The sequence below is a fragment of the Oncorhynchus keta genome, chromosome 1 (genome assembly GCF_023373465.1).
Source record: "Oncorhynchus keta strain PuntledgeMale-10-30-2019 chromosome 1, Oket_V2, whole genome shotgun sequence".
NCBI classification, from domain to species: Eukaryota; Metazoa; Chordata; class Actinopteri; order Salmoniformes; family Salmonidae; genus Oncorhynchus; species Oncorhynchus keta.
The window spans coordinates 81,559,977-81,572,007 of record NC_068421.1 but is presented as its reverse complement, the minus strand read 5'-3'; the positions used below and the strand labels follow the sequence as shown (position 1 = coordinate 81,572,007).

Genomic DNA, 12,031 nt, shown 5'->3' with positions numbered 1-12,031 from the left:
TACTGGCTCCTGTGAGTTCATGGCCATGATCAGTTATTGCCAGTTTCAATTCTTAATTGACCCTTCGCTAAGCCTCGCCCCAGAATGTTGACCAACCAATCGCATCGCTCCAATGGAGAACAACTGTCATCAAGTACGACATCTCAGACAAGCTCACGTTTGAAATACATGAAAGCCAGTGAGAAAAACTTTTCTTCAAAAATAAATGGTTTAAATTGCTAGATAGTTGAACAGTGCATCATGGGTACTTGACAGTGTGATTTCTGAAATACAGAGCCTGTTGATGATGGAGTATTTTTCGAGTACAAAAGTATTCTCTCTCTCTCTCTCTCTCTCTCTCTCTCTGTCTCTGTCTCTGTCTCTGTCTCTGTCTCTCTGTCTCTCTCTCTCTCTCTCTCTCTCTCTCTCTCTCTCTCTCTCTCTCTCTCTCTCTCTCTCTCTCTCTCTCTCTCTCTCTCTGTCCTAGGGTTGGTGCCAGGCTAAGCTTAGATAAGGCTTTTGATGGAATGGGAAAAAGCAACAGTCTTATAGCTGCAGGGCCAGAGGTAGAATAGAAGCGGAGCATACAGTGTAATCTGTGTGGCCTTCCTTTCCCTGTGCTCTGTGAGCTGTTTCAACAGTTGTATTGAACCAATAAATCTAAACTACAATATTACAATGGCATTTTTGTTATGTAATAATCAGGGAGGAGGCTTTCAGTGACATCGATTAGTATGCCCCTACTAAGTTGAAAAATGTGTAGATTTGTTGATACAGGCCTCTGGTTTACTGCTTTCTGCTTATTACTGCCTCTGTGATTAAACTGTACTTGTTGATGTTGTATCCTCAGAGACGAATCGAGTACAACTCTCTGTTTGAGTCCAATGGTGCCTTGAGGACAGAGGTAAAGCACTCACTGTTGGTCTATACACGAGACAAAAGTTGAATCTTTAGACAACATATTTACCATATGTAACATTCACTGTTGGTATATCTTCACTCTAAAGATATTTACTGTTAAGTGACAATTTTCAGTAAAGCAATTTACAAAAATCTTCCTGTTAGTTTTTTGCTCTTTAATTCGATGTATTTTCACTAATGTGTGGGTGCCTGTCACTACCTTGCCTACAAATAAACCTTATTTAATTGCGTTTAACACATGCAAAACACATTGCTTGCAAATGTTCTAAATACTTTGACATGGTGTTTCTATGGTTGGATATGGGTTGTGCCTCTATGCATGCATCTTGCATGTGTCTGCATGAATTCATGCTTATGAAATGTTTGATTCATCCATGTGTCCATGCTTTGGATTGGCTGTCTCTGTGGCTTTCTCCTAACCTCTTCCCATGCATGCTGCAACACTCTGGACTGTGTGGACTATGCTAACCCTGCTTGCCTAGATCTACCAGAACACGGAGATGTCCCTCTCGGACCAGAATGCAGGGATCTTTAAGACCCTGCACTACCTGAGCAGTGTGATCGAGAGCATGAAGAAACCGCTCGGAACCCGGGAGAACCCGGCACGGTTTTGCAAGGACCTGCTGGACTGCCAACAGAAGCTCTCTGACGGTGAGAACCGATTTACAGAATTTATCAATTTAATGGACACTTTTCCCCAATCTACATCAATATTAGTAATCTTCACAGATTTACTCAGTAGAATAGACTGTAGTTGCTATCTTAATTTGACCAGGGAAATAATCCTGCAGCAGCAGGAAATGTGAATTATTGTGTGGATTATAATTAATGGGTATTTTTGCAGGGGTTGATACATTTTTTGTTGGGGCAAATCAAGTCTTGACAATTTAAATTGGAAATTACAAACTGTAGAAGCCTTTTTGAACCTTGAATATGCCACAACTCTGCATTTACTACTTTGCTGGAAATGTCCTGCAACAACAGAGTGATCAAATTAAGATCCAACACATGTACCTCTGTAGGACTGTACTGGATCGACCCTAACCTCGGATGTCCGTCAGACACCATTGAGGTCTTCTGTAACTTCACGGCAGGCGGGCAGACATGTCTCCTCCCAGTAGCCTCTAACAAGGTAACCGAGCACTGCCCTCCATCATCACAGGGGCTCCAGTTGGTCCATAAGCAACACTAATTGAATAAACAGATTTGTATCTAGGTTTAAAGAAAAACACGTTCACATTCACAAATCCTGACTTCCACTTAAGTCGAATTCTCACTAACACATCTGTTCTTCCTTCCCTCTGCAACTTCAACAGTATTGTACGGTTTTCGGGAAATATGAGGATGCGTCATGGGTGAGGGATTCGGAGAGGATCCCTGTGAATAGTAGATCTGTGCCAGCACAGAGGGATAGGCCAATGAGTGATATATGCTTTAATAAGGTTGGCTTCTTAGTGTTCATGGCAATGGTTATCAACTTTACTGTAGAAATTAAACGTAAATCACCGAAAATAGATGTTGTGGTGGCAGCTGCAGAGAAGTACTTGGAGTAGGAGATTACATTGTGTGTTGAGTGGTAGTGTCCTGTCCTCTCAGGCCGTTGGCCTGGGGTCGGATCAGATAGGGTTAGTAGTGGAATAAGGTGATGCGTTTTAATGAGTATAGGGTTAGTTGGTAGGGTAATTAAAATATATGTATATTATTCGGTTCCCCTTTCCCATCGCAAAGTGTAATGGATCTATACTATAGTTCAGTGGAAATGCAACATATTGGATGCCAACCACCGTTAAACCTCACCGAAGAAGACATGGATTGTGTATGTTTGCTATTCAGAGGGTGGATGGAAAGACAAAATATTTAATTGCCTTTGAACAGGGTCTGGTAGTAGGTGCCAGGAGCACCAGTTTGAGTGTGTCAAGAACTGCAATGCTGGTGGGTTATTTCACACTCAACAGTTTCCCGTGTGCATCAAGAATGATCCACCACCCAAAGGACATCCAGCCAACCTGACACAACTGTGGGATGCATTGGAGTCAACATGGGCCAGCATCCCTGTGGAATGCTTTCAACACCTTGTAGAGTCCATGCCCTGACAAATCGAGGCTGTTCTGAGGGCAAAAGCGGGTGCAACTCAATACTAGGAAGGAGTTCATAATGTTTTGTCCACTCAGTGCCAAATTGATTGTCAAGCTCAACACAGTCACTTGTAGATGATTTGAACATGATGTGCGAAAAATGCTAATATCATTCCTGTGGCTTGAATGGGATTTGTGCCACAAATGCTAACATGTTAGTGTGTGGAAACAGTGCCAGTGAAACTAAACCAAAGCATGGATTAATGCGATCATACCTTGTCCATAGACTCCTTCCGGTCTAAGGAAACCAATTTGTCACTTTGTAATTTGGGTGAACTATCTCTTTAACCAAAAAACTGTTATTTGGAAGCCCAGTGAGTCAAACATTTAGCTGCAATAGAAGAACACTTAATGATCCAACTGTTTATTTCATTTTTTCTAAGTGTCAGGAATGGGTTTTAAGAGAGACAAGGTTTGGAAACTCCTGTTGTACATGACTTTGACTTCTATTCAGGGAAACAACATCCTGAAGACATTAGTGAATAGCTTCTGACTTTTGTTGCACATCAAGCACCCACTGGGCACAGATGTCAATTCAACGTCATTTCATTGAAATGACGTGGAAACAATGTTGATTCAACCAGTGTGTACCAAGTGGACATTGTGTGAGCTCTGGTTACCAAAATGGGTCAAAACATTTACTGGCAAAACATAAACATTTGGATCCTTGTGTTCTTCTATTACAGCCAAATGTTTGACTCATTGGGCTTTCAAAGATATGATCTCATTAATCCATGCTTTGATTTAGTTTCCCTGGCACTGTTTCCACATACTGACATGTTAGCATTTGTGGCACAAATCCCATTCAAGTCATTGTATTTGTAAATGGGGGCGTGTTCTGTCCTCCTTTTCCTGTAGTCCACAATAATTTCCTTTGTCTTGATCACGTTGAGAGAGAGGTTGTTATCCTGGCACCACACGGCCAGGTCTCTGACCTCCCTATAGGCTGTCTCATCATTGTCGTAATCAGGCCTACCACTGTTGTGCTGTCTGCAAAGTTAATGATGATGTTAAAGTCATAATATAATAATAATAATATAATAAAGTCATGCCTGGCCGTGCAGTCATGAGTGAACAGGGAATACAGGAGGGGACTGAGCACGTACCTATGATGGGTCCCCGTGTTAAGGATCAGCGTGGCGGATGTGTTGTTACCTTCCCTCACCACCTGGGGGCGGCCCCTCAGGAAGTCCAGGATCCAGTTGCAGAGGGAGGTGTTTAGTCGGCGGCAGGTAGCCTAGTGGTTAGAGCGTTGGACTAAGAACTGAAATGTTGCAAGATCTAATCCCCAAGCTGACACAGTTGAAATCTGTCATTCTGCCCCTGAACAAGGCAGTTAACCCACTGTTCCTAGGCTGTCATTGAAAATAAGAATTTGTCCTTAACTGACTTGCCTAGTTAAATAAAGATTTAAAAAATAAGATAGTCCCAGGTTCCTTAGTGATGAGCTTTGAGGGCACTATGGTGTTGAATGCTAAGCTGTAGTCAAATCAAATGTATTTACAGTATATAGCCCTTCTTACATCAGCTGATATATCAAAGTGCTGTACAGAAACGCAGCCTAAAACCCCAAACAGCAAGCAATGCAGGTGTAGAAGCACGGTGGCTAGGAAAAACTCCATAGAAAGGCCAAAACCTAGAGAGGAACCAGGCTATGGGGGGTGGCCAGTCCATTCTCACATAGTTCCTTTAGTCCAGGTGGGAAAGGGCAATGTAGAGTGCAATAGAGATTGCATCATCTGTGAATCTGTTGGGGCGGTATGCAAATTGCAGTGGGTCTAGGGTTTTTGGGATAATGGTGTTGATGTGAGCCATGACCATCCATTCAAAGCACTTCATGGCTACAGACGTTCTTGGGCACATGGACTATAGTGGTCTGCTTGAAACATGTTGGTATTACAGACTCAGTCAGGGACAGGTTGAAAATGTCAGTGAAGACACTTGCCAGTTGGTCAGCGCATGCTCGGAGTACACGTCCTGGTAATCCATCTGGCCCTGAAGCCTTGTGAATGTTGCCCTGTTTAAAGGTCTTGCTCACATCGGCTACGGAGAGCGTGATCACAGTCATCCGGAACAGCTGATGCTCTCATGCATGTTGCTTGCCTCGAGCGAGCATAGAAGTAATTTAGCTTGTCTGGTATGTTCGTGTCACTGTGCTGCTTGTGGCTGTGCTTCCCTTTGTAGTGTGTAATAGTTTGCAAGCCCTGCCACATCTGATGAGCGTTGGAGCTGGTGTAGTACAATTCAATCTTAATCCTGTATTGACGCTTTGCCTGTTTGATGGTTTGTAGGAGGGCATAGCGGGATTTCTTAAAGCGCCCGGGTTTGAGTCCCGCTCCTTGAAAGCGGCAGCTCTACCCTTTAGCTCACTGCGGATGTTGCCTGTGATCCATGGCTTCTGGTTGGGGTATGTACGTATAGTCACTGTGGGGACGACGTCATCAATGCACTTATTGATGAAGCCAGTGACTGATGTGGTGTACTCCTCAATGCCATCGGAAAAATCTCGGAACATATTCAAGTCTGTGCTAGCAAAACAGTCCTTTAGCTTAGCATCTGCATCATCTGACCACTTCTTTATTGATCTAGTCACTGGTGCTTTCTGCTTTAGTTTTTGCTTGTAAGCAGGAATCAGGAGGATAGAATGATGGTTAAATTTGCCAAATGTAGGGCGGTGGAGAGCTTGTATGCATCTCTGTGTGTAGGGTAAAGGTGGTCTAGAGTTTTTTTCCTCTGATTGCACATTTAACATGCTGATAGAAATTAGGTAAAACTGATTTAAATTTCCCTGCATTGAACTCCCCGGCCACTAGTAGTGACGCCTCAGGATGAGCGTTTTCCTGTTTGCTTATGGCCTTATACAGACATTGAGTGCGGTATTAGTGCCAGCATCGGTTTGTGGTGGTAAATAGACAGCTACGAAAAATATAGATGAAAACTCTCTTGGTAAATAGTGTGGTCTACAGCTTATCATGAGATACTCTATCTCAGGCGAGCAAAACCTCGAGAATTCCTTAATATTAGATTTTGTGCACCAGCTGTTGTTTACAAATATACACAGACCACCACTCCTTGTCTTACCAGAGGCAGCTGTTCTATCTTGCAGATGCAGTCTAAACCCCACCAGCTGTATGTTATTCATGTTGTCATTCAGCCACGACTTGCGGAAATATAAGATATTACAGTTTTTAATGCCCCGTTGGTAGGATGTTCGTGATCGTAGCTCGTCTACTTTGTTATCCAATAATTGTACATTGGCTAATAGGACTGATGGTAGAGGCAGATTACCCATTCGACGTCAGATCCTTACAATGCACCCAGACCTACCTCTGCGATATCTCCATCTCTTTCTCATGCGAATCACAGGGATTTGGGCCTTGTCTGGTGTCTGAAGTAAATCCTTCACGTCCGACTCATTAAAGAAAAAATCTTCGTCCAGTTGAGTAATCGCTGTTCTGATATCTAGAAGCTCTTTTTAGTCATAAGAGACGGTGGCAGAAACATTATGTACAAAATAATAATAATAACTCCCTAGAAAGGCCAGAACCTAGGAACAAACCTAGAGAGGAACCAGGCTATGAGGGGTGGCCAGTCCTCTTCTGGCTGTGACGGGTGGAGATTATAACAGAACATGTCCAAGATGTTCAAATGTTCATAAATGACCAGCATGGTCAAATAATAATAATCACAGTTGTTGTCGAGGGTGCAGCAAGTCAGCACCTCAGGAGTAAATGTCAGTTGGCTTTTCATACCCGATCATTAAGAGTATCTCTACCGCTCCTGCTGTCTCTAGAGAGTTGAAAACAGCAGGTCTGGGACAGGTAGCACGTCCGGTGAACAGGTCCTCCAAGAGAGAGAAAGAAAGAGAGAAAGAGAGAATTAGACAGAGCATAGTTAAATTCACACAGGACACCGGATAAGACAGGAGAAGTACTCCAGATATAACAAACTGACCCTAGCCCCCCGACACATAAACTACTGATGCATAAATACTGGAGGCTGAGACAGGATGGGTCAGGAGACAGTGTAGCCCCATCCGATGATACCCCCGGACAGGACTAAACAGGAAGGATATAACCCCACCCACTTTGCCAAAGCACAGCCCCCACACCACTAGAGGGATATTTTCAACCACCAACATACCAACATGAGACAAAGGCCGAGTATAGCCCACAAAGAACTCCGCCTCAGCACAACCCATGGGGGGGGCAACCCAGACAGGAAGATCACGTCAATGACTCAACCCACTCAAGTGATGCACCCCTCCCAGGGACGGCATGGGAGAGCACCAGTAAGCCAGTGACTCAGCCCCTGTAATAGTGTTAGAGGCAGAGAATCCCAGTGGAGAGAGGGGAACCTGCCAGGCAGAGACAGCAAGGGTGGTTCATTGCTCCAGAGCCTTTCCATTCACCTTCACTCCTGGGCCAGACTACACTCAATCATGTGACCCAGTGAAGAGATAGATGAGTCTTCAGTAAAGACTTAAATGTTGAGACCGAGTCTGCGTCTCTCACATGGGTAGGCAGACCGTTCCATAAAAGCTCTATAGGAGAAAGCCCTGCCTCCAGCTGTTTGCTTAGAAATGGGACAATTAGGAGGCCTGCGTCTTGTGACCGTAGAGTACGTGTAGGTATGTACGGCAGGACCAAATCAGAAATATAGGTAGGAGCAAGCCCATGTAATTGTTTGTAGGTTAGCAGTAAAACCTTGAAATCAGCCAGTATAGGGAGGCTAGCACTGGAGTAATATGATTTTTAAAAATGTGGTTCTAGTCAGGATTCTATCAGCCGTATTTAGCACTAACTGAAGTTTATTTAGTGCTTTATCCGGGTAGCCGGAAAGTAGAGCATTGCAGTAGTCTAACCTAGAAGTAACAAAAGCATGGATTCATTTTTCTGCATCATTTTTGGACAGAAAGTTTCTAATTTTTGCAATGTTACGTAGATGGAAAAAAGCTGTCCTTGAAACAGTCTTGATATGTTCGTCAAAAGAGAGATCAGGGTCCAGAGTAACTCCGAGGTCCTTCACAGTTTTATTTGAGACGACTATACAACCACCCAGATTAATTGTCAGATTCAACAGAAGATCTCTTTGTTTCTTGTGACCTAGAACAAGCATCTCTGTTTTGTCCGAGTTTAAAAGTAGAACGTTTGCAGCCATCCACTTCCTTATGTCTGAAACACAGGCTTCTAGCGAGGGCAATTTTGGGGCTTCACCATGTTTAATTGAAATGTACATCTGTGTGTCATCCGCATAGCAGTGAAAGTTAACATTTTGGGTTTGGGTTTTCCAATTTGGGTTTCCAATCTCTCCAAAAGAATGTGGTGATCGATGGTATCAAAAGCAGCACTAAGGTCTAGGAGCACGAGGACAGATGCTCAGAGCCTTGGTCTGACGCCATTAAAAGGTCATTTACCACCTTCACAAGTGCAGTCTCAGTGCTATGATGGGGTCTAAAACCAGACTGAAGCATTTTGTTTATTTGATATAGGCTGATTAGTTTTTTATATTTTCTGGGTCAAGGTTTGGCTTTTTCAAGAGAGGCTTTATTACTGTCACTTTTAGTGAGTTTGGTATACATCCGGTGGATAGAGAGACGTTTATTATGTTCAACATAGGAGGGCCAAGCACAGGAAGCAGTTCTTTCAGTAGTTTAGTTGGAATAGGGTCCAGTATGCAGCTTGGAGGTTCAGAGGCCATGATTATTTTCATCAATGTGTCAAGAGATATAGTACTAAAACACTTGAGTGTCTCTCTTGATCCTAGGTCCTGGCAGAGTTTTGCAGACTCAGGACAACTGTGCTTTGGAGGACTACGCAGATTTAAAGAGGAGTCTGTAAATTGCTTTCTAATGATCATGATCTTTTCCTCAAAGAAGTTCATGAATTTATTACTGCTGAAGTGAAAGCCATCCTCTCTTGGGGAATGCTGCTTTGCAACATTATCAAAAATATATTTCAGATTGTTCTTATTTTCCTCAATTAAGTTAGAAAAATAGGATGATCGAGCAGCAGTAAGGGCTCTTCGATACTGCACGGTACTGTCTTTCCAAGCTAGTCGGAAGACTTCCAGTTTGGTGTGGCGCCATTTCCGTTCCAATTTTCTGGAAGCTTGCTTCAGAGCTCGGGTATTTTCTGTATACCAGGGAGCTAGTTTCTTGTGACAACTGTTTTTAGTTTTTAGGGGTGCAACTGCATCTAGGATATTGCGCAAGGTTAAATTGAGTTCCTCAGTTAGGTGGTTAACTGATTTTTGTCCTCTGACATCCTTGGGTAGGCAGAGGGAGTCTGGGCATCAAGGCCATCAAGGAATCTATGTGTTGTCTGAGAATTTATAGCAGATTATTTTTTTGCGATTGCAAACATAATAAAATGGTGGTCCAATAGTCCAGGATTATGAGGAAAAACATTAAGATCCACAACATTTATTCCATGGGACAAAACTAGGTCCAGATTAGGACTGTGACAGTGAGTAGGTCCAGGGACGTGTTGGACAAAACCCACTGAGTCGATGATGGCTCCGAAATCCTTTTGGAGTGGGTCTGTGGATTTTTCCATGTGAATACTAAAATCACCAAAAAATTGAATATTATCTGCTATGACTACAAGGTCCGATAGGAATTCAGGGAACTCAGTGAGGAACGCTGTATATGGCCCAGGAGGCCTGTAAACAGTAGCTATAAAAAGTGATTGAGTAGGCTGCATAGATTTCATGACTAGAAGCTCAAAAGACGAAAACGTGAGGCCTCATTTAAGCCATGTTTCAGTCAGGCCAATCAAATCAAGATTATGATCAGTGATTAGTTCATTGACTATAACTGGCTTTGAAGTGAGGGATCTAACATTAAGTAGCCCTATTTTGAGATGTGAGGTATCACGATCTCTTTCAATAATGGCAGGAACGGAGGAGGTCTTTATCCTAGTGAGATTGCTAAGGCGAACACCGCCATGTTTAATTTTGCCCAACCTAGGTCGAGGCACAGACACTGTCTCAATGGGGATAGCTGAGCTGACTACACTGACTGTGCTAGTGGCAGACTCCACTAAGCTGGCAGGCTGGCTAACAGCCTGCTGCCTGGCCTGCACCCTATTTCATTGTGGAGCTAGAGGATTTCGAGCCCTGTCTATGTTGGTAGATAAGAGGAGAGCACCCCTCCAGCACCCCTCCCCTCTACAAATTCTATATTTCGGGAGGGGCAGAAAACAGTTTTCAACCAGCGATTGAGTTGTGAGACTGCTGTAGAGCTCATCACTCCCCCTAACTGGGAGAGGGCCAGAGACAATTACTCAATGCCGACACATCTTTCTAGCTGATTTACACGCTGAAGCAATGTTGCGCTTGGTGACCTCTGACTGTTTCATCCTAACATCGTTGGTGCCGACGTGGATAACAATATCTCTATACTCTCTACACTCGCCAGTTTTAGCTATAGCCTGCACCATCTTCAGATTAGCCTTAACGACAGTAGCCCTGCCCCCTGGTAAACAGTGTATGATCTCTGGATGATTCGTTTTAAGTCTAACACTGCGGGTAATGGAGTCGCCAATGACTAGGATTTTCAATTTGTCAGAGCTAATGGTGGGAGGCTTTGGCTTCTCAGACCCCGTAATGGGAGGAGGAGAGACGAGAAGGCTCGGCCTCAGACTCCGAAGCGCTGCTTAATGGGGAAAACCGGTTGAAAGTTTCTGTCGGCTGAATGAGCGACACCGGATGAGCATTCCTACAGCATTTCCCTCCAGAAGTCATGAGAAAATTGTCCGGCTGCGGGGACGAGGGGATTTGCGAGGGGATTTGTACTAACGTTATTATCTGTACTTACTGGTGGCACAGACACTGTTTCATTCTTTCCTACACTGAAATTACCCTTGCCTAACGATTGCGTCTGAAGCTGGGCTTGCAGCACAGCTATCCTCGCCGTAAGGCGATTGTTCTCCTGTATATTATGAGTACAGCGACTGCAATTAGAAGGCATCGTGTTAATGTTACTACTTAGCTTCGGCTGTTATAGGTCCTGACGAACCATGTCCGGAGTGAAAAAGTTGAATGAAAAAAAAGTTGAGTGAGGGAAAACTAAAAATATAAACGGTAATTAAAAAGTAAAAACCGTAAAGTTGTCAGGTAGCAAAGGAAGGTTGGCAACAAAATGCACAGCAACACGTAAACAAGTCTGCAAGTTGTGACCGGAAATGACAAGGTGAAACAAACGTTACTGTTTTAACATACACAATCCATGTCTTCTTCGGTGAGGTTTAACGGTGGTTGGCATCCAATATGTTGCATTTCCACTGAACTATAGTATAGATCCATTACACTTTGCGATGGGAAAGGGGAACCGAATAATATACATATATTTTAATTACCCTACCAACTAACCCTATACTCATTAAAACGCATCACCTTATTCCACTACTAACCCTATCTGATCCGACCCCAGGCCAACGGCCTGAGAGGACAGGACACTACCACTCAACACACAATGTAATCTCCTACTCCAAGTACTTCTCTGCAGCTGCCACCACAACATCTATTTTCGGTGATTTACATTTAATTTCTACAGTAAAGTTGATAACCATTGCCATGAACACTAAGAAGCCAACCTTATTAAAGTATATATCACTCATTGGCCTATCCCTCTGTGCTGGCACAGATCTACTATTCACAGGGATCCTCTCTGAATCCCTCACCCTTGACCTATCCTCCTCTACTTTCTTCACTGCCTCAGCATAAGACACCTTCTGCACTACTCTGGCTCTAGCTACTTCAACCTGCCTTTATTGCATTTGACACTTCCGATCCCCAGCAACATGTGCACCCCTGCAGTTGACACACACCTTTATCCACTGAAACTACACAACCCTCTATCCCATGCCCTCTTGCACACTTCCCACATCTTGGAATCTCCCTCCTACACACTACTGCGACATGACCATAAATGTTACACCTGAAACAGCGCAGTGGACTTGCCACAAACGCTCTAACAGGGTAAATGATATATC

General features: G+C 43.6%; 1 protein-coding gene across 1 annotated transcript in view; it reads left to right on the top strand.

Moving 5' to 3' along the window:
• The window catches only part of LOC118375277 (collagen alpha-1(XXIV) chain), a 237,162-nt gene that overhangs the window by 220,800 nt on the left and 4,331 nt on the right, over positions 1-12,031 (top strand). Inside the window, exons 56-58 of the mRNA XM_052462099.1 lie at positions 830-883; positions 1,383-1,551; positions 1,923-2,032. Coding sequence (XP_052318059.1) covers positions 830-883; positions 1,383-1,551; positions 1,923-2,032 — 333 coding nt within the window. The remainder of the gene's footprint in view (positions 1-829; positions 884-1,382; positions 1,552-1,922; positions 2,033-12,031) is intronic.